At 50.3% G+C, this 22,913-nt stretch overlaps 1 protein-coding gene across 2 annotated transcripts in view; it reads right to left on the bottom strand.

The window, feature by feature from the left end:
* The window catches only part of Kcnd3 (potassium voltage-gated channel subfamily D member 3), a 209,625-nt gene extending 187,419 nt beyond the window's left edge, over positions 1–22,206 (bottom strand). The window contains exons 1-2 of one of the 2 annotated variants that reach the window (XM_023701741.1): positions 22,118–22,206; positions 15,275–16,481 (exon numbers count right to left, since the gene is read on the bottom strand). In XM_023701741.1, the coding sequence (XP_023557509.1) occupies positions 15,275–16,380 (1,106 nt within the window). In that variant the 5' untranslated portion in view covers positions 16,381–16,481; positions 22,118–22,206. The remainder of the gene's footprint in view (positions 1–15,274; positions 16,482–22,117) is intronic. The other variant, XM_004641707.2, reaches the window with a different exon arrangement.
* Between the last annotated feature and the right edge of the window lie 707 nt (positions 22,207–22,913).

Here is a 22,913-nt window from a genome sequence, read left to right as displayed (position 1 = left end):
CTGTTCCTGCCCACCCACCCTTAATAGCATGCATGCGTGTGTGCATGTGTGTGTACCCGCACATGCGTGCAAAAATAAAACTGCAAATGGACTACTACTGGATCTCTCTGGTCCAGGAGAAATTTCCCCTGCATTTCTTTCTGGATTCTCTAGGTATAGGGAATATATCTTTTCTAGGAAAAGGGAGTGGGGGGTGGGGGGCTGAGGGTTCATCCAAGAATCAGAGGATTCCACCCCAGATCAGGATGATGCTGCTGGTGCCGGAGGAAGGTCACCACTCAGAAGGTTACTCTTCCGAGAATAAGGCACTAGGAGGGCAGCAAGAATGAGCACCTCCCAGCTCCCCAGGATCAACAGTGATCCAGGTTACCTGAGAACTCCACCCTCCACACTCCTCCTTCACATGCACCACCCTCACCACCACCACCACCTCTAGCATGGTACCCGCATCTGAGGGCTGGTGAGATAGCTCAGTGGTCTAAAGCACCTGCTTAGACAAGCTTAGGCAAGCATGCAGGGACCTCGGTTCGATCCCCAGCACCACATGCCATGCCAGCCCCACCCCCAGGGTGGGCTGAGCTGACCATAAAAAAAAGAAAAAAATAAAGGTACCCGCATCTGAGGCTTCCAACTTTCACTCCCTGCCTGGAACACGCTCCCTTCCTGCTCTCCATGGTGCCCTCCTCCCAGTTTACACACTCCTGCCAGGTGCAGCTCTTCTGTGACTTCTAGGGGTACAACAGATCTTGGCCCCACCCTGTCTGGATTTCAGCCCTTTCTGAGCCATGCACCCTTCATTCCCAAGTCGGCAACCTCCCCCCTCGGTGCACAACCTGTGTCTGACTCACTGACCAGCCCACTCAGTCTAAGTTTTACCCTCCAGTGTTGGGCCTTCCCATGTGGGTGCTTCTCACTGTCCCAGGGGAACCAGCAGGACCTTGATGAGGCAGAGATGGGCGACTACACAGCCAACTGAGACCTTGGGTGTGCTTAACACTGCTGGGAGCTGCAGCCCAGGGCATGCATTTCTAACACTGGAGAGCAAGGGGGCAACCAGGGCACGAAGGGCAAGAGTCTCCCTAGCAGACTCATTTCTACTGCACTTTCCTGTCACCATCGCCAGCCCTGCTGCCTGCTCCTTGGTCATCACTTCCACCATACACAGGAAGGCAGGCCAGTGAAACGCTCACAGCCCACAGGAACCCCACACACTTCTGCTCTTCCTAAACCTCTGTCATCCTCTGATGGTTAGTTTTATTCAAATAACTCAAGCCATGCTGCCCATGCAGATGCTAATGGCAAAGTTCCAGCAATCCTCACATTCCTGTGAAGGACTCATGTAGTAAAATAATGGTGGTGAAGAAGGGAAGGACCACTTACGGTTCATCGGGACAACAGTGGAGGAAACAAACTGGGGACAGGGTAGAGTATGCAGTAGGAAGAGGTGCCAGTAAGGGCAGGCTGGTGAGAGACGATGTAAAAGGTGGGGACTCAAGTCCCCCCCAGCATTCAGCCACACATGCTGCACTCTTTGGGTGTTTATCCCACAGGGTCTGGCAACAACCCTGGCTGGTACCTCACCCAAGAATCTTCTACTCCAGTGGGCTTAGATCTGCCAGGGCTAGGCCTGGGTCACCCTGAATCTGTGCCAAGACAGATACTCCACGGTTCTCTTAACACCAAATCCCCAAGTGAATTCCTTGATCGTGACTATCCCTGCTCCTGGAACTATTTCATAAGAGAACCTTCTGGGCTCTCACAGCCCTGGTCCTCCTGGAGCACAGAGGAAGGAGATTTGGGCTTGATACACACCCTAGGCAGTTGTGATCACTGACTCTCTCCAATGGCAGAATGAACTGCAATAAAAAGGGGAAGTTCCCAATCTCCAGAAACTCTTAGGCAGCCCTGTTGCCATCTGCTGGGGTGGCTGTTGACGCAAGTCCGGCTCTGAAGGTTGACAGCAAACTCGACTCTTTCTATCTAAGACTCACGTGGCTTAATGCCTGTGTGATTTCATCCTTTGAAAGACTCTTGGTTCCAGGGTTAATATCTAACGCCGTCTCCTCACCTAGCCCAACCGCAAGTGCCAGGGAGCTGGATTTGCACTTTCATGCTCTCTCCAATCACAGGCCCACAACTCTGTATGGTCCAGGGCTGTCGACTTGAACTGTATCCCACTGGCCCACCATCCAGGCCTGGGAGCCCTCGGGGGGAGTCTCCAGGCAGCAATTCCCTGACGTCTTTGCAGACTTGCATTTCTGATGGCTGCTCTGGCCAAGAACCCTTTTAACTTCTGTCTCTTTGAAGAAGCAGCAAAGAAAACAGGAAGGTCACCACTCCCCTGCCATTTGCAGGCCATTCCTCCAGGCTGTGGGTTATCCAGGCTACTGGGCTAATGACCCATTTTCTAGAAAGAAGACACTTAGGACTTGTGTAACGGGCTGGAGGTGGGAACTCACTGAATGCAAACTCTTCATTGTTCAGAGGAAGATCCTGAGGGCCAGAGAGAGGCAGTGGCTGGGCCAAGGTCACCTGGCCTGTCAAGCCTGATCCTACACTCTGGCTCCCAACCCAGGAGGCTTTCCATGGGTCCTACAGAGTCCTATTCTGACAAGATTGGAAACACTCAAGATAAGGCAGCCCAAGTAAGAAGCACTGAACTGTGTGCCCACAGAAGACCCTTGCCTTCAGATGAGCTGACCTTACATGGAAATAGTCAGATACAGTGTGTGGGAGTGCATACAGAGGGGGCAAACGCTTCAGGTCCTAAGCCCTGCCTGGCTCTGTGCATGCCAGGCAGGCCGAGGAGACTGTTGCATTAACACAGTGCCCTTTGCTCATTTGAGACAAGCTTCTGCAGAATAGAGAGAAGGGAGCTGGGGTGTCAAGGGGAGTGTTATGGCTCAGAAGACAGGGACACAAGGCCTTGGGAGCAGAATCTTGGGAGAACTCCCAGCAGCCTCTGAAGGCAGAAGAGAAATGGGCAGAGAAAGAAGGGAAAAGGGAAAATAAAAACATAGAGTCACACACAGCATATGCTTTTCTTCAACTCACCCATGCAGAGATGGCACAAAAAAGGTGGTGTGAGCCCCACAGGAACGGCATCGTGAAAGCCAGAAGAGGGGTGTGAGGGTCACAGCTCAGGAGCAGCAACCTGCACCGAGCTGCTGGGCTTCCCCAAGGGTGGCAGGCAGGGCTGGGATGCCCAGGGATGGTGTTCCCTGGGAGGCCCCTCCACCTTCCCACCCTAGCTTCCAAAGCTCCAAAATGGTTGCAGATCATGTCAAGGAGCCTTCTGCTAAGGGACATGGAGGAGGGGGACATGTCAGGACCCATTACAGAGCACAGACCCCCCACCAAGGATGCCTCCCCTTGTTCTAGAAGTGCGGGGCCTGGCCTTTCTGTGCTGGCTGACTGTGACCTCCCTGATGGGCAAGAAAGGGGGCAGCTGAAAGGGCAAGATGCCCAAAGACTTCTGCAGAGAGAGGTTGGGGTGCCACCAACCTCAGACTAGGATGTTAGCAACAAGGCCACTTGGAGTCAGAACATCTCCAGAGGAGGTCACCTGAGGCTTTTAAAAAGAGAGCTGGGGAGATAGCTCAGCAGTCTAGGTGTCTGCCTGGTAAGCACCGGGATCCCAGTGTGATCCCTGGTACCACGTATCATGCTGGCCAAAACCCTGGGAGTGCTGTGCTGGCCACCAAAACCGGGCATGGTGGTGCACGCCTGTAATCCCAGCACTGGGGAGGCTGAGACAGGAGGATCACTATGAATCTGAACTATGTAGTTAGACCCTGTAACAAATAAATATATAATTTCTTAAAAGTTATTATCAAAGATACTTACACAGGATATTTACACAGGATGCATATTCACAGTTTTTTCTTGCCCTTACATCTTGGGGGGGGGGTACCCACTGTACTAGCTTCCCCTAGCTAGAGTACACTAAATGTTCTCACCTGTTTCCTTGTCTTCCTCCTCCTCATTAGTGGATACTCTGCCTTCTGGTGCACTTCACGCCTGCCTATCCTTTGTCCACAACTCCTGGGGACCAGACAAGACAGCTCCCATGCCTGCTGGGCCTGTCCCCTCAACTTGGATCTCTCCCATCACATTTTGTGTTGCCCTTTGTCCACAGTACAAAGCTAGTACAGTGGGTATCCCCTAAGATGTAAGGGCAAGAAAGAACCATAAATATGCATACTATGTAAATATCCTGTGTAAGTATCTTTTGTAATAGCTTTTAAGAATTTATTTGTTTTATTTTATTTATTTATTGCCCTGCAAGTTCTGCGTGTGGGCATGCCGGGCGTGGGCAGCGCTTCTTGCCTTTCCCATCCACCTGCAGCAGAGGACCACACTCTGGCTCCCAAATGCTCTCCAGGACAGCTCTGAGCAGGCCTCAACTTCCACAGCTATAAAACACAGGCAATGGTAATACCCTCTCATATGGTTACTGGCAAGAGTAGAGGGATGCAGGTAACTTACATTTGGCACATGCCTGGCACGTTTTGAGCCTCAATTATACCAGTTATTATCATTGTTTCGAACGATGAGAGCACTCTCACAGGCAGGGGAAGCTACCTCCACTCAGTCAGGCTTCAGGGGAGATGGCAGAAACACCCGCTTGTCTGCCTCTGGGTAACAACTCTACGGAGACTCCAACCCAGTGATGAAGTTGTCAGTTCTGTCCAGGAGACAGCCACTCTCTGGCCCCTCACCAGCCGTGGACACTGTCATCTGAGGAAGAGGGAGGTTCCGCCCCTTGCCACTCTCATCCACTTTCTCTTCCCTTATCCCTTGTTCTAGAACTTCTACATCAACATTCCATTTTCATTTTATACATCAGTGTAAAATGCAACAACAGTTCTGACTAGAACGTCAGCTCCAGAGAACTGGACTGTTTTGGTCACAGATACTTCCTAAGCCTCCAGAACGGTGACGCCTGACAGATTGTAGACTCTGTTTGTTGCCTAAATTATCACATAAACGAATAGGTTTGATTTTTCTACCAAGGTCCTTCAAGGGCCAGCAGAAGCACCATCTCCTTCAAGAAGGTTTCCCTGGTTCCTGAATCTGCCACCCTCCCCATACACCTTCTTGCCCTTCACTCGAGCCTCTTACTTTGCCCAGTCCAGAAACACAGCTCCGCAAGTAGACATCTCCGTTACTGGACTGAGGGTCCTCGCACAGCCCATGAATTCTGATCATCCAAGAGCCACTCTGATTCCCGCGGTGCTGCTGCAGGGTGAGAACTTGGGTGAAGCGTCTCAGCCTTCACCCGTGTAGAACGGGAACCTCAACGCTCGCCTCACCTCCCATCCCCCGCTTTACTCCTCATCCCCATCTCATTTCAGCCATCAGAGCAAGTTCTTGTTCACAGTGACATACATTTGCTGAACTATTCCCTGAATGCATCCCGAGAAGGGCCAGACTCCCAGAGCACGCGGGTCCAGGATGCACCCACTCAAGCCAGGAAGTGAAAGGATGTTTCTCCCCAGGGAGAATATGGGACCAGGAGGGTCAGCACTAACTAAGTCCACAAGGATGTGGTGCTGGAAGGACCAGAACAGTGCCACCCACCGTGCAGACCTGCTGGACCACTCTGAATGAGCAGCGCCTGTGTCCCAGCAGAGACGCTTCTAGCTCCACGGCCACTTAGACCCATCTCCCACCCACAGGCCAACAGACAACTTGTAGATTCCACTACTATTTTTTTTTTTTTTTTTTAGCAAAGCCATAAACAAAGTATACCTTTCTGGGTGGGTTATGATTGTTGGAGATTAAAAGTAAAACCTTATTTTACTCAGAAAATCAATCTTCTTTAAGTTCCAGCAGAAACATAATACAAAGCAAAGTTGCACAAGCCAGGAAGAGAGATTAAATGGAAGCTTCAGCAAAGCTGTTGGCAGGTGGCATCAACACCCTTCATGGGGACAGGTGCCCAAGAAGTAAGACGTAGGGCAGGAGATGTTCACCAACTCCTCTCCTCCTACCTTCCTTGGACAACCTCATCGATCTCCCCACTTCAGCTGCTGAGTTTTGAATCGCCTCTTCAGCTCTATTCCCCTTGCTGAGTTCCCCACCCTCTCTCCACCTAGTGTTCCCACCTCAAGGACACTCAGGGTTAACTACAAGCACCACGGATCCAAAGCCAAGCCACTGTCTCTACCTCCCCTCCTGACCGCCTGCCTGTGGAGCCCTACTCTCACATGCTCAGCTTTCTACTCTTCATCACTAACCCTGTAATTCCAGCATTCTTCTGGGCAACTCAGGAATATCTCTCATTCTAGTTCTTCTCCCCTCTCCCACTGCGCCTGTCCTAGGCCACACCTTCTTTACTTCTTACCTGAATCTGTCTTCAGGCTGACCATCCCAAGTCCTGCGTCTTCTAACATCCATCAAGCAGGTGCGTGTCAAGTAAATCTCCCTGCCCAGTGCACCCACATACCCCAAAAGAGTGGCTTCAGGACATCCACCAACTTAACTCCTTAACTCTGACTCTTGGTCCTCTGCACTGTTAACAAACCTTTGAACTCCTGTTTATCTAAAACCACTTCCCCTCCATATCCCCAAACACCAGCAAACAAGCATGTTAGTTAAACTTCCCGCACAGCATGGTCTTTTCTAACTTAACTGGATGTCCTATCTCCAAGACTCAAAACCCTTCTCATGGCTGTTTGTCTAGCTAAAATGTCACCTGTTCCACGAGGCCACTCCCTCCCTCATCAGCAAATACTTATGAATCATTTCTTCTGTGACAGACACTCCTAATCATTTCAACACATGGCCTTTTCCCTATTGTACACTCCTATGAACATCCTAAAGTGCCCCACTAGCTTGTACATTTTTTAGGGCCAATGTCTTTTTTAATTTTTACATCACTAATACTAACTAATAATGTTCTCATATCTAATTTTCTTTCTTTCTCTTTCCTTTTCTTTTTTGGTACCAGGGTTTGAACTCAGGACCTTGCACTTTCCAGCAGGTACATCTGCTGCTGAGCTATCTCCCTGGCCTCTGCCTAATAAATAATGTGTCCTGCAAATATTGAGTATCCAACAATATTTGTAGAGTTCAATCAAGATTATGCTGTTCACGGCTTGACATTGTTTAGTTTAACGCTCCTGGTTTTTTGTCTCTGCTCAAGTATGCGTGTCCAGAAAGAAGTAAACATAAGCTAATCATACTCTTCTTAGCAGCTATAAGCCTGTAATTATGGCTAACTCTCAGTTATCCATACCACTGGAATAATACCATCAGGAAGAATCCTACACCAGGAGGAAAAAAAAAAAATCCATCAGTCTTTGACATGTTTTGTGTCATTTTTAAGCAGTCGATTCGCTTTCTCACTTCTGTTTGGCTGATCAGTTGGTATCTGCACGTAGTCTCCCCACAATGGACTGGCAGCTGGGGGAAATGGAGGAGTACACTGGTGGAAGAAATCCAGCTTGGAATGACGTATTTGCTCCACACAAGCTCAAAGGCAAGACTCTGGACGATCGCAGCCCTGCTAGCAGCCAGAGTGGGGCCGTTTTTCCTCAATGACTGCCAAGGGCAGAGACTCCCAGCCATCTAAAGCAGCCCACGCCGCAGTCCAGAGTAAGTTTTTGTTTAAAGAGATTGACAAAATGTCACTGGGACGGATGAGGTTCTAAGACAAAGGGTTGGCTGTGTTTTCTACACTGCTTGGCCTTGGAAGGAGCTTCACTGTGCCACTGGAAGCACTGGACCACTGGATAAAACACAACCCAAGATCTGCACTTCTGCACTGATAGCCAGATAATGCAGGGGGAAAGTTCCTCTTCCTACTTCTGGAGCAAACACCACATGTGGGGCTTCGGCAGCTGCATTAGTTGGGTAGGACTGATGCACATTTCATGTGTCAGAGAGCTGAATCCCAGAGAATAGAGCCAGCCTCCCAGAAAATGGTTTCTTTATATAGTTCCATCCATTTATTGTTTGATTGGACTTTCTGTATATTAAATTCAAGCTGTTCTGCCGCTCAGCTCGTGGGTATTATGACGCGTTGGCTCGCTGGGAAATGATGAAGGTGATGGGATTTTACAGCATCACATTACAAAGGAGGCGTCTCCAGCCTCATCCATCTCTCCATCAACTAGTTTGTGTGTGAGGTGGCACTTATATTAAAATGATTTTTCTGATTCAGTTTAATGACACTCATTCGAGTCCTGACACCCAGAATACGATTACGCAAGCTAAAGGCAATATGCCTCTATCCAGGCCTGGTCAGCAAGGCTGAGCTTTTTTGTCTCCTATCTCTACCTCCCACACCCCCGTCGTTTGCAACAGGCTATGTGGATGGAGAGGAGCTGGAGAAGACGCCTGGGAAAAGCAGGCTGGATGGAGCAGAGTGGAGGCCAGGAGAGCGGAACCCTTTGGCTCAGAACTGTGGACGCTCCAAAGCACCGTGGCAACACTTTCCTGGTTGTTATGAGGAGGTCCTCGCTAGAAGGTGGTTTGAGGTCAATCTTGTGTACAACTTCCAAAAGTGGACTGTTGGGGTCCTAGAGCAACCCTGACTTGGACACCATCAGAAGACAACCACTTGAGATATAGCTGAGTTTTCAGTTTTCAGTTTTCACTGCCATCTTTCTGGAAATGGCAGTGGTGTGTAGAGCCGCCTGCCCAAGCACTGGGCAGGAGGGGCACTCTACTCTCCCTGGCCCAGAAGAGCTCCAAACATGGTGTGATACAGACCTGAGGTCTGCAATGGCCTGGAATTGCCACTCCCTCCCGGCTGAGAGGAGAAAAAACCTGAAATAGTGACTGAGGGGCTCTTCCCCTCCCCTGAGCAAGGGGAGGGCCATTCTGCCTTTTATTTACAAGAGGCAGAATAATTGCTGTTCTTCATGAAGGATCATGTTTGTGTTTACAAGTGTGTTTAAAGAGGGAAACCCAAGCACAACCAAGCAGAGAGAGGTTTGAGATTGATTTTGAGAGATTCCAGAAGAGAGCTGCGAAATGAGCACCAGCTTGGAAATCCCGCTCCAAAAATTGCAGCAATTTGAATAGCTGGATCGGAAGACAAATCCAACGTGCTGCTCCCAGTGTGAAGCGCCCCCCAGGCTCCGATCGCACTGGCGTGAGCTGGCCTGCCCACCTCGGCAGCCTGGAAACCCTGTGTCCTGCCGCTGCTCAGGCAGTGGCCTCTGTTCTGGAGACAGAGCAAGCTTCTTTCCTTGGAGTGTTTGCCAGACTCCTGGCCGGGCGCTCCGTAACCGCTCCGCCAGGGTGCAGATCTCCCAGCTTGTGCCCAGTGTGGGGAACACTCAGGACGCTGCGTGCAGCTCAGCTCCCTGCTCCTCCCACACCAAGGTCTCAGCCACCTGCAAGATCTAAGCTGTCCTCTCCAGGGCTTCTCAAGTCACCCAGACGTGACGCGTTTAGAACCATGCCTTCCTGGCCAGCCTCTGCTTGGGAGCTTTTCAGCTGGCTAACAATTGGGAAAGCTTCGAGGTTCTTCCATCTCCAAATACATACAATCCCTTACTTCACCCCTCTCTACTACCACGACATCCAGTACTACCATTATCAGCTTGTGCCTGGAGGACTGTGAGAATCTTCCCTCTCCAGTGTACTTACTACTCAAGGCTAAAGGGATCCTCTGAAAACATAAGTCAGCTTTCTCTGCCCAGCAGAGCAAAGGGCAAGGCCCTGTGCTCGTCCAGAGGAGCCTGTGGAGCTGCTTCCCCTCTTACCTCCTAGCCTCACTTCTAGGTCCTTTTCTGACCTCTTTCATGTCACTTAACCTTTAGAGCTTTCCTGCCACTCCAAGAACAGCATACAAAGGCTCCTCCCGCCAGGCCTTTGCCTTTGCTGCTCCTTCCACCTGCAGCGCTGGTCCCATGCTACTGCATTTCGTCAGGTCTCCGCTCCACATCACCTCAGGGAGAGGCTCTTCTTGACCTCCTAACATGTGATAGCAACTCCCCTTTACTCCACCCAGCCCCTGACATTGGGGATTCCCTGTCACATGGTTTTTTCTCTGTAGCTGGATATGATGTATTTGTTTATTTATCCTGGTTCTGTGCACTAATATGTAATTTCTCCACTGTTGCATTTGCACAGCAGGCACCGAGTACTTGTTGAATAAATAACTGAATTGAGGGCAACATCAGGGATAGGGGACTCACCTGTGGCTCCCTTTCTGTTCCTTGTTGGCCCTGGAATCTGGAGGGGAACCTGGCCAAGTAGCCAAGAGCAATGACAAGGGTTGGGTGCAAACTTCTCTTGCACACGGCTATAGCCCTGCTGTAGCTGAAGCCTCACAGAGTGCCTGGCTGGCCTCCCTGACTCTGCTCTACCCAGACATCCTGTCCAAGACAATCACATAGGTAACATCTGGACGGCACCGTGGTCAGTCCTCACAACAGCTAAAAGACGGTCATCAAATAAGAATACTAAAGCTGAGTGAGCTCAGGTAAGCATATTTGTCTGAATGGCCCACTGGCTACCTGGCCTTATACTAAGCATGAATCATACAATGGCCTTTGGACTGAAGATCTGCCCTTTGAGAGCTGACATGGGGTGGGGCAGAAACAAACAGCTGCAGTAAATAAACTATGGTCATGACAAGACAAAAGAGCAAAGGGAAGCAAAAGGAGGGTTTCCAGCTCCCTGGCGGGCCAGGAAGGGCTCTTGAAGGACACGATGTTGGGCTGAGTCTGAAGAAATGATGTCAGTCAGTAAGACACAGGAGCAGCAGAGGTAGTGTCTGCAGCAGGAAAAGCATCAAGCTCAAAGGAAGGGAAATCAGTGCCATTTAATTCGTTTTGCCTGTACTCTATATTGGGCTGATGTGTAATTACAGTCCTTATGTATTCTCAGAGGCTACCCTGCTGTCTGGCACATAGTAGGTGTTCAATAAATGCTGAACAAATGAAAGATTCCTTGTTGGGATGCAAGTGTGCGTCTTAGGAATTTTAGCACCAGAAAACTGTCAGTTAAGGAATACATACCAACAAAGGAAAGTATTTGGGCTTATTTGTTCCTGGAAAACTGTGAGCAGGGCAGGGACCGACCCCCATGCAGACAGGCATGGTTAGTCAGTGGTCCAGGCTGACGCACTTGAAGGACCCTGATGGCAGTGGATAAAGGGGCAGACAGAGTTCTGGAAATTGAAGGGTTAACCAAAACTCGCTCTGTGTCTGTGGGATGGGGGTGGGGTGCCTGGTCAAGGACCCCAATCCGTGCTGTTCCAGTCTCAATCTTCCAGGCTGAGCCTCTCTGCCTTCTGGAAATTCAGGCAGGCCCTTCCAGGATTGTGTTTTAAAGGGAAATGCAAATCACCTGGAGGCTGCTCCCTGCTTGGAAGAAGTAAAAATCGATTTTGTTTCCGTTAAAGTGATTTTTGGACACTGTCAAAAGCCCTCTCATCTCAGAGAATGGGGTGACAGATAGGCTGCCGATCTCAATTATATAACTGAGCCAACCAGTGGCAGTGAGTCATCTTATCAGGAGTGGACACTGCTCCAAACCTTTCCCATGCTCAGTTTCCCCTCACTAATATCCGAGAACAGCCCCACCCATCCAGACCTGGAGCTGACCCTCCACAACCCTGACAGCCACTTGCTTGCCAGCTTTGCTCCCCCATGCTCCCCTCATACCCATAAGCTGTACCCCCTGCCAGCTACCCTGATGGATTGGTTTAGATGGTTCAGGCCAACTGTGATGCCAAGTGAAGTTAAGCAAAATTAAGACAAAGCTGGAGATATGACTCAGTGGCACAGAGCCTGCCTGGCAAGCACGAGGTCCTGAGTTCAATTCCTAATACAAAAAAAAAAAAAAAGAAAGAAAAAGAAAATTAAAAAGGGAAATCTAGTTTGAAAAAGCCTACATCATATAATACATTCCCAAACTACTTATGTTGGTCTTATTTAATATTGGGAGTTCTGTTATCCCCTTCCTCTGTTAGCTGAGATAATTGGGGATTTGTTTTATTTATAGCATCAATTATGAGCACAGAAATTAATCCTTCAATGGTGCATTTGGGAACTCAACTGTCAAGGGAGCAACAGGGAAACTTAGGCAGAGCTCAAGGTCTTCCCCACCCGCATAGAAAGCTGCAAAAGAAAACTCTCCATAAGCCCACATGACAACTCGGGCTTTTACTGTTCTTGCACATGTAAGGTATTTTGAGGTATTAAATAAACAGTGATAATGGGCTCAAAGAGATCCCTCCCCAGAGGACACCTTGTAACTCACCAGTGAGGTGCTGGGAAACAGGCAGAGCTGGCAGCCACAGCCAGGAAGAACAGAGTGCCTTCACTCAGGCCCTCAGAATGTCAGCCAGCTCTGCTTTTCGAGGAGCTGAAGACAGCCTCTCTCCAAACTAGAAACAGGAGCTTGGGGAGGGAGCAGGAAAGGGAGGGTCAGGGCACAGGAAGAGGTGGGCATCTGCTGGGAGCCGTTGGAAGTAATCAGACTATGGCGGAGTATCGGTCCTTGCTAGTCCACAGCTCCTTGGGGCTCAAATGCCAGCGTAAAATAAGACAAAGATGGGTTTTCTCCAGCGGTTGAACAAGGCTACCACTAACTAGAGAATGTGGTCAGAAGAGAAGCCAGCCAGTGGAGAGGGAAAGACTGCCATGGTCAAGTCAGGGAGGCCTCCAGCGTCTCAGGGGACAGATCAGTCACCAGTAATATTGCTCTCCTCTCTCCTGGGAGACAAGGGCTAGAGCACAGCACGCAGACTGCAGGCGTGGATCTACCCTCAAGAAAGAACAGATACATCTAAAAGGGACTGAGAAGAATATCAGGCCTAGCAAATGGAGAAGGTGCCCCATTTACTCTGACCCATCCATTAAAAAGCATTTTACCAAGCACCTGCTATGTATGGTCAAGCAAACGAGTCTGGTAATGGTGCCAACTGCCAGCTCAGGTCAAAGTCAAAGTGCCTGATCTAGCACTGAGCTGTACGGGGGGGAGCTCTTTCTCGTAACTCATCTGAGTTTAAAGAAAGCACCACTAAAGGTTTTCCTTCTTGCCTACTTGGTTCTTGGTTCTCCTCCCCGAACCTAGATATTTTAATGTCTGAGGAAGTAAAAACAACTTATTCATTGTCAGGTGTGGGGAAGAAAGTCCACAGGCCCCACATGTGGGACCCCTAGTGCAGAGAACCCTTTCCTCTTTATGCCATAACGCTCTAGCAGAGCCCCACCACCACCTCAAGAAAGTTAATGTGAGGCTGACTGTTCACCCCCAGTGCTGGACTTGCTCCTTGGTCTACAGGGAAAATGCCAAAGGAAATCAGCAGTTTTCCCAGGACCAGTAAAATGTTAGATTTTGCTATGAAAGAAGATATCATTTCTAGGCAGCATTTTAAACAACCTAGAAGGAAGGACTTAATGCATGAGGATCAGGCCCAGGGTCAGGATAGGGTGCCTGGCCATGGAAGATGAAGGGTGCCCAGGATCAGTCTGGAAGGAACAGATGCCTCTGTGTGCCTAGCACAGTGACTGACATAGAAATTAGACTGATGTCTTCCTGGCTGGCAGTGACTAGAGTGCAATCTCATATGCTTATGCCATCTAAAGAAGGTAGAACCTTACAGGCCTGGTAAATGGGACTAGTGCTGGGATACCCAAAAGGCAGACTGACGAGTAGGAGGGTTAAAGAGAGATGCATCTTTCTTCTAACAACAGGCAGCTCCTCCCCTATTCCATCCCTAAATATCTCTTGATGCCCAAAAGCTCACATGTGCCATCTGACCCAAGGGAGACAGTCAAATAACCAAATATTCTTACCCATCCTGGGTGAGCATCTATTTGAAAAAGTGTGTGTGTGTGTGTGTGCGCGCGCGCGCGTGCGTGTGTGTGTGGTATGTATGTGTGTTGTGTGTGGGGGGGTGTCTGTGTGTGCACATGTACTAGAACTGGAGGAGGCAAGATGGCTTTCGTTGGACAGAGGAAAATGGAATGCCCCTATTACATGTGGCCTTCACAAATGGATAGTGACACCTCTTAGTCTCTTCTTTGGTCCCCCTTTGTGGCAGAATGACAAATGTAATCATTTTAAAAGATCCCATCACTGGCCCAGTCATTCCCAATAAGCATATGAAGCATTAAGAGAAAAACAGACACCACCACCATTTCAGCCAGGAAAAAAAAAATCAAATCACCAGGATGCCCCCAACCAACTGTCACAGACCAAATAAAAAGGTTCATGAATTCTTCATCAGCAATATAATGCTCCCTGGCCTCAGCAAATAGAGACCCAGAATATGAATTGTGGAGAGATTTTTGCATGAGTCTCAACAGCATCCAACAGCGGAAGCAGAAACCCCTATGAAATCTACGTCTCCATAAAGCTGCCTTTATTGGCTCTAATCCTGTTAGGGTGAAGATTGTAATTTCCTCCTTGAACCGCTTTTTCTGATGGCAAGCTTCACATTCCAGCACCATAAATACAATGCTGTGACCTCGATGGAGAGAAGACCTCATCGAGCTGGAAGAGACTGTCAACCAAGTCCTCCGTGGGCACCTGTCCCTTTCTCTGCTGCTGCTGCTGCTGCCCACCACTTCTATCTGACCACATGATACATTCAGATCACCTCACTGGCACCCAGATAGTCTGGGTCATGCCAACATTGCCTCAGGCTGAAGAAGCAAGACTATTCCTCCTTTAGTGAGAGAAAAGAAAACATATGACTCACTTTGCAGAAAATCCAAATTCAGGGTCACTTAGAGAAAATAGGTTCAGAGCCACTGAACCCTTGAACAAATGTGGCAGCAGAGAAGAAAAGCAAGGGAAAATGAAAAAAGCCTACAAACATACTACAAGGAAGAAATGCAGGAAGGATCCTCAAAGGAGCTCTTAGTATCTTCTGGTGAAGAAAATCTGCATCTTCTTATAATATTCACTGAACTTCCCGAAGTACTCTTCTCCTCACCCAATGCCCTGTCTCCTTCCCCATCACAGACCTTATACGCACAGATGCAAGCACGTAACCTCACCCCTGCCACGGTCACACACACACACATACACATCCAACACACATTCAACCCATGACAGAAAAAAGAAATGGTGACTTAATTTGCCACACTTTATAAAACACACGTCTCATCTCCAAACCAGTGCACAGCAAGTTACCACCCCAGAGCACTCAAGGCCTCCCCTTCTGAAGCTGTCATTTCCCTGGTTCCCAGGACATGGGTGAGGACTCCTTGCTCCTCTCCCCAATCCCAATACTATACCGATCTTCACAGCCCGCCCAACCTTCACCCTGTTAGGTCTGCTGACACTGACTTACCCCAGTGTAGTCATGGTGACAATGGTATACCAGAAAGAGGCTGGGATGCTTGTGAACTTGCTGGCAGAGGAGCCTTTCTCGGCATAAAACATCACAGTGGCAAAGATGATGATGGCCATGGTGAGGGAGAAGAGGAGAAAGCCCAACTCAGAGGCACAACTCTTCAGGGTATAGCCCAGGATCCGCAGGCCCTGGGAATGGCGCGAAAACTTGAAGATCCTGAAGACTCGGAAGACCCGGAGTGTGACAAAGGCCCCGGACACATCCTCATTGTTGGTCATGACTAGGCCAATGTAATAGGGCATGATGGCCACCACGTCAATGATACTCATCACACTGCGGATGAAGCGGTAGCGGCTGGGTGCTGCAAAGAGCCGGAGCAGGTATTCCACCGTGAAGATCATGACACAGGCTGTGTCCAAGCAAAAGAAGGCCACCGAGTAGCGCTCCCCACAGGGCAGCTCTTTGCTCCCTGGTACCGTGCCACATGGCACTGTTTCTACCACATTGGTGATGACAGAGACAGCAATGAAGAATCCAGTCACGTAATAGAAGACCAGCGCCAGTGTGCTGGTGTGGGGATTCTCAAAGGCCCGCCACATGGTCTGGCGGAAGCTGAGTGAGGGCATGGACTCCTGGTTGTTTTCCGAGTCGTTGTCATCCATGAGGCGCTCGGCATTCTCCCTCTTGCGGTCTTTGTACTCCTCGTAGCAGCAGTCCCCGATGATCTCGGGCAGGATGCCATAGAAGGCCAGCTCATCATCATAGGCCGAGATGCACTCGTAGCGCGGGTAGTGCAGCTTCCCCGTTCGGTAGAAGTTCAGCACACAGCGGAACACTTCAGGGTCCCGGTCAAAGAAGTACTCCTTGGTGTCCTCATTGAAGAAGAACTCCTTCTCAGTGCTGCCCAGCAGTGTGTCTGGATAGCGCTCCAGCGTTGTCCTCCAGGTCTGAAAGCGCCGCCCGCTCACATTGAGGATGATCAGCTCATCCTGTCGCTTGTTCTTCTCGGCAGGGGCGAGGGGCATTGGGCAGTTGGCCACTGGCATCCACCCAATGGCTGCAGCCCGGGCAAAGGGCAGCCAGGCCGCAACTCCGGCCGCCATGTTGACTCCAGCTCTTGGGCCAGCAGCTGCTTGGACACTTTATACACCAGCTTGGAGTTAGCTCAGCAACCCCTGTGAGACAGGAAAGAGCAGAGGAAGCGCTGAAGAAATGGGAGGAAGGGGAAGGTTACTGGTGAGTGAAACAGCACATCTTTGGGGCAAACTAATAAAACTGAAATCACCACAGACAGAGAACTTGATTCTTTTCTGTCTTCCTCAAATACAGAGAGCACCTAGCAGGGAAACCAGGCAGAGGGGCAGGATCACCAGATGTTGCTGACTGCCTGACAAATTGTCAAGTTCCAAGAGGGCTCAGGAGCATTTGGAGGGAAAGCCTCTTTAACAGGAAGATGCGAGAAGACTCGGGTAATAATCAGCTCTGAAAGGTTATAGCATTATTACGAATTTAAATTGGGAGAGGGTAAATGAGTTCTCATTAAATGAATTTAAAAGTGGGATAAACATGCTAATTTTTATTTTACTTTTCATCCACTACGGTAATCAGGAATGGGGTGGAGACGAGGGAAATCAGGTAAAGGCATCGGTTGTACTCCTCCCTGGTGGGAAGGTGACTAGGGTTGCCCATGTCTAGAAAATTCTCAGCGGTGGCAACTGACAACAGTAGGCCACAGCTTAGGAAGCTCTGTCCCCAGCTCCCCCAGAGAAGGATGACTGTGGCAGAACGCTTTTTCTCTGGGGACATGGTCTTGCTCCTCAGAGCCATACCACAATGGGAAGACACGGGCATGGCTATGAGGCTGAGCAGGGCCTCACTTCTACCCCCTGCAGGAATTTTGGTCCACCTGACTTAGAACGCACTGCCTTTCTCCCTCCCTGAAGGAAGCAGAGCCACGCTCACTGCCATCCCCAGATTTCTTTGCCTCCCGATTCCATCTGCCCAGCATCCTCAGCTCCCTCTGGTTATGTAACAATACTTCTTCCTATGCCAGCCACTCACCTGATCTGCCTCTACCCCTAGAGGCTTTCCCAGAGCTGGGCCATCTTGCCCCTTCACCCACTGCCCTCTGAACCACATTTCTCCATCACCCCTAAGGATGGAGGGAACCATGGCATGGAGAATTATATTTGGCTTTGGGAAACAGATTTACCTTCTAAAATCTGGCTTTTTAGAGATGATAGTGAAATGACTCTGCAATCCCCAAATGTATACCATCTGTAGGAAGACATGTGGTGACACAGAAACACACGTAACAGCAATGGGAAATTGTTAAGGGCTGGCACGCTCATGTCCACCAATCCCAGACTGATTACACAGAACAAATCCTAACTCAGAAATATTTGGATCCTCTGGAATTCACTTGATTTGACTGTATTTAAATAAATGAGGCAGAGGTAAGTCTTGGAATTTTTTTCTATTCCACAAAGACTTGTAATAAGATTTGTTCTTCATCTCTCCCTATAATCCTGCTTCCCCTCTAACTCCCAGACCGAGGTTTCTCTTGCTTCTGAAATGCCACTAGACTTTTCTCGCTGGATGGCTCTGAAACTGGAGGTTTTCGGTTATCTCTTTATTCACAACTCCAGACCTATCACCCCGACTGTCTTTCTCATGGCTCTACTCTAAAAGTTGTCAAATAATGACACATCAGCTCTTACTGCCTTCATGGGATCCATGCCCACCCTGGAAGAGGAGTCTATCATGTCACCTGTTTCACGGGCAAAGAAAACTGAAGCTCACAGACATGTAGCAGTCTGACAGCCCCAAAGGAGCAGGATAGGGATTTGGCTCAGGAAGTTTACAGAGCAGGACCTTGGCGGGGAAAGTCCCTCATGCTTCCCTGAACCATTTCCATTCATCCCCTCAAAAGCCCTATGGGGCAGGTACCACTTTAGCCTTATTTTCTAGATAAGGAATGAAGGATACAGACTTGCAATAGTTGTCTAAAGCATGTAATGACTAAGTAGGGATATTTAAACCCAGACATTCTCAATGTACACTCAAATGTATAGCCAGGCCATTTGTATTCCATCAATTGTGTTCCATGCCTTGCTAATAATAATGTATTTCTAAACAGATAATGACCTCTGAAGACAGAGCTCAATCAAATAAGAACTCAAGAATCAAGAGTCTGCCTCTGACTTACCATTTAGCTTCAGTCAAGTTTCCTCAAGGAACTGGCTTCTGCCTCAATTTCCCCATCTACATGCTAAGTGAAATTTTCACAGGTTCCTTTGTTCACTAAAAAGAGGAGGCTCATTTCGATGCTATAGAAGACAACAGGAATGACAGTGACATTCCCTGTAAATGTCCCCACTCAACATAGAAAAACAGCATTGACCTGAAGGGCTCTTGATTACGGAATTGAGAAAACCAGGGAAAGAATGGGGGCCATTCATCCACAGCAGAGGGTAATCTTCATGCAACTGACAGAAGATGTGGGAACACATCCTGCATCGCACATCTTTAAGAAATATACCCCTATGGTGAGCTGTGCTTTCTTCAGATTAGACTTGCATTCCCTCAGCACACATTTGGCTAGGTTTCCAAGAGGCAAAGGAGCTAGAACTAGCAGTCCATTAGACAGATGCCAGTCACAGGCGATTCTAGCTTAGTTTCCATTTACTAAGTATGAACAATGTTCTGGACACTGTCCTAGACACTTTTACACATAACATTGAATTTAGTTCCATAAACATCATATGACATTTGTGCCCCCAGCTCATAGGTAAGGAAACTGAGAATTAGAAAATTTCCTTTGAAGGGTCTTAGCTCCCTATATCAGGAGTTGACAGTCTTCAAAGGTGGACCCAAATATTGACCTACTCAACAGAAGAGAGTAAGATACTGACAGTCCTTTCCTCATCCTCCCCAGGCAGCAGAGAACAAGGGCTTCTGGAAGCCTCAAACTCCACTTTCAATTCTATCTTGAGCTTGTGAAAGTAAGCCACTGTTACACTCTGAGTTCTCATCTATAAAAAAGAAGTTAGTAAGAAGGTAACAAGGGGACCCTTCAGCTTAAGTGATCCCTGATTCTACTGGATCCAGGACATGGAGGCTACAGCCCAGGTCTCACCAAGATGGCCTCATGACAAGTGTTCATGCAAAGCGGGATATAGAGCCTCTGGGCTTGTTGCTGTGGGGATGCAATTAGCATGACCCTCATCTCAGCAGAGGGAGTTCTGGGAATTCCTGATCCAGGTGGTGCCTACAAAAGGGCACTCAACCTGTATCACTTGGAACCCAAGACAACCTGAGGCCTGGTCCATGCACAGGCCTGGTCCATGCACATGTAAGCCCCGGTGACCCTTCTGGAGAGTAAAACCTGGAGCCCTGCACATCTGACTCTTTATATTACTGTCCCGGAACAGGGCTTGGAGAAGTGGGACCTGGAGGGGGTCCAAGTGGCAAAAAGCAAGTGACTGCTCAATCAGGAGGCACCTTGGGGAGCCCTGCTTGGCCAGACACAGAGTTTTGCACCCGGAGAGGGCAGCACCCCTTGCCTCCCATCCATGTACTGTTCCACCCTGACTCCTGAGCTGCAGGATTGAGCATCTGGCCCTGCTAAGCCCTTCTCCAAAAACCATAAGTATTTTACAAACGGTGTACAGATACAGATACCTGAAAACTCAGAAGGCAAAAATAAACCCATCCCTATCTATGATAAAGTCTCTGATCCCAAGGCTGAAACTTTACCCCAAACATTAATCCAGAACAATCATCCTAAAGAAGGCCAAGCAAGCACCAGGCTGTCTCTAGAGACTGACTCAAAATCCAGTCTCCTGGGTAAAAGATACCAAACAAGGAACAATTACCCACTGCCACATTCTTTGTGCACTGCCACACACATGCACATAACTGCTCTGTACACATATTGGGCTTGGAAGGGGAGGACAAATGTCCCACCCTGGCTCTGCTTGAGCCAGGTCATTCCTGCAGCGATCACCAGCATCTCCCTGAGCCGGCCTGGGTATGAATCCTGCAACAGGCACCACAGCGCGGCCCCATTTCCAGCCAATAGCACTGCACATGCCTCAAATGCCAAGATTTTACTAGGACGTGGACGCCTTACAAATGAAAAATCTGAAGCTATTTTTGTTTTTGGCAGAAGAGTTTGACAATAGGAAAGCTGGGGGGGGGGAGACTGGGGAAGAGATATCTGAAACAGGTAAGTTCTGAAATAATAACGAAAAAATATTCTGGAATAGGGAAGCAAAATTTCCCCCGCTTTCAAAAGTCAGCTGCCCCATTAAACGGTTCTGTTCTGAAGGTAGAGGAACAGAAATAGGCAGGATGACCAGTCAGCCTGTCCTGGGATTTGACACCTACCTTGGGCACAGACACGAGGCAGCCAACAATGTCACATCTCCAGGGTTTGCCCTTCCTTGACCTCACAGGAGTCTCTGGAAACTTACTTTCCGTAGTAATTTTACATCAAAATCCTTATGCCAGAATAGGGGTGGCATAGGTCAGGGGAAAATGCCCTCCACCCAAAGGTTTTTCCTGTGCCCGTGGTATTTTAGGCAGCCAAGCATGAAATTGATAGGGTGAACCAAGCTGGAAATCCTTAGGGTGCAGGCCTGGGACACACAGAGATCCTCCTCCCCACAGTGCCACTCCTGGGCTGCCCAGGGCACTTTCCTGAACTCTTTCTCCAGCCTCCTCAACTGCAAAAGAGAAGGAGTTACTCATCTTTCTTCTATGAGGGGAGGGGTTTATGCATTCACATTTCATTACTTTCAAGTAGTAACAAGGAAAAACAAAGTCAATTCTTTTCTATATGCCAACATGTGTTTACATGGGAGAAATGTACACATGCTTTGCCCTGAACTACTGCTAGCCCAGGAGCTCCTTGTACAGGTACTAAGCATCCAGCCCCCTTGAAGGAACAGTAATAAGCTGTCAATTTAACCCACACATACATACAAAATACAGCGATGCCTGACTGATCTTACAAACATTACCATGTGCGCAGGACCCCGAAAAAGTTCAGATACTCCTCTTAAGAAAGACAAGCTGCCTTCTCTTGGTGTAAGATTCCAGGTCTGGGAATCTCAGCCTGTTGCTGAGTTATTAGGATAAAAGCAGAACATCTTGGACCTAATTCAAATATTACCACTACGCAAGCACAGGAATTTAGTTGATTCTGGGTAACTTCTGCCCAACCCCTTCAGTCTCCCATCCCCAGGGTTAACAGCCCCTAACGCAAGTCGTAGGAACCCTTTCCCCCGTGGCGGTGGCCTCTGTTATCACTTTGAGACCTTTCCCTCAGCTCGCAGGGTGGAAGCGGCGCCCGACAGGACCAATGGACGGTCCCCGGCCTCCGTGGGCACACCGGCACACCGCAGGCTCACCGAGCTGGAGAACTTTGCGAAGCGCCCCAAACCGCTCCCAGCTTCCACTCTCAGCCATTTCTCTCCTTCACGGCTCACAAAGAGCAGGGACGGAGCAAGCCTTCGCCACCTGCAGCGGCTCCTGGGGCTCCCCACTGGGCAGGCAGGCCAACGGAAAGAGGGCAGAGGTTCACACCCCCACCCCCAAACCTCACAGCGCCCGGAGGCTAGGAGCTAGCCGCACAGCCGGAGGGAACCGACGCCCCCGGGCGGGCTGCACGCACCCCCTCGGCACCGCCCCCACCCCCAATCTTTCCGGCGCCCCAGCACCCACCCACCCCGGTGCCGAGTGGGAGGGTGCCGCGTGGGCAGCTGGAGCAACAGGCGTGGGAGCCGCGCTCCGCGCACTTGCCGGTTCCAGAAGCCGCGGTCGCGTCCCTCTTACCTTCGCGCAGCCAGCCCCAGGCCCCGCACCCCGCGTGCGCGCGAGGCAGCCGAGCCAGGGGCCGCCGAGGCGCCGAGCGCCCAGCAGCGCGGGGAAGCGCCCAGCAGCCGCCGCTCGCGCGGCTCCTCCTCGCGGCGAAGTCTCGCTCGCTCCCTCCCTCGGTCGGTTCGTGCGTCCGTCCGTCCGCGGGGCCCTCCCTCCTCCTCCTCCTCCTTCTCCTCCTCCTCCTCCTCCTCCTCCTCCTCCTCTTCCTCCTCCTCCTCTTCCTCCGCCGCCGCCGCCGCTCCAGCCCCAGCTCGGTAGCGTGTCCCCTCCCCGCCTCGCCGCTCCGCTCGCGGGCTCCCTCGCTCGCTTCCTGCCCCCGCCGCGGAGCGGAGCCGGCCGGCCGAAGGCTGCTTCTCGCGTGGTCCCTCTCCGGGGGAGGCAGTGGGGGCGCGGCGCGGGCGGGGCGGGAAGGGGAGCGGGCGGGGGGCGGGGGCGAGGCTGCGCCCTGGGCTCCCCACAGATCCCCGCCGGCCCAGCGGCCCCAGGCCCGGCCCGAGAGCGCCGAGCCGCCAGGCAGCGCAGGGCGAGAGGAGGAGGACCCGGAACCTCGCCGCGGGAGGGTGCCCGGGGCGAGGGCGTGCGAGGGGGAGTGACTCGGCTCGCGGGTGTGAGTGCGTGAGTGTGTGTGTGTGTGTGTGTGTGTGTGTGTGTGTGTGTGTGTGTGTGTATGCGTGGTGAGGGGTGCGCGCGTGAGGGGCGCTGGGGGCAGGGAGGCGAAGCTGAGCTTGTGCGTCTCCCGGCGAGTGGAGGA

Source organism: Octodon degus, unplaced genomic scaffold (assembly GCF_000260255.1).
Source record: "Octodon degus isolate 3935 unplaced genomic scaffold, OctDeg1.0 scaffold00140, whole genome shotgun sequence".
NCBI lineage: Eukaryota > Metazoa > Chordata > Mammalia > Rodentia > Octodontidae > Octodon > Octodon degus.
This window is presented reverse-complemented; position numbering and strand designations above follow the sequence as displayed.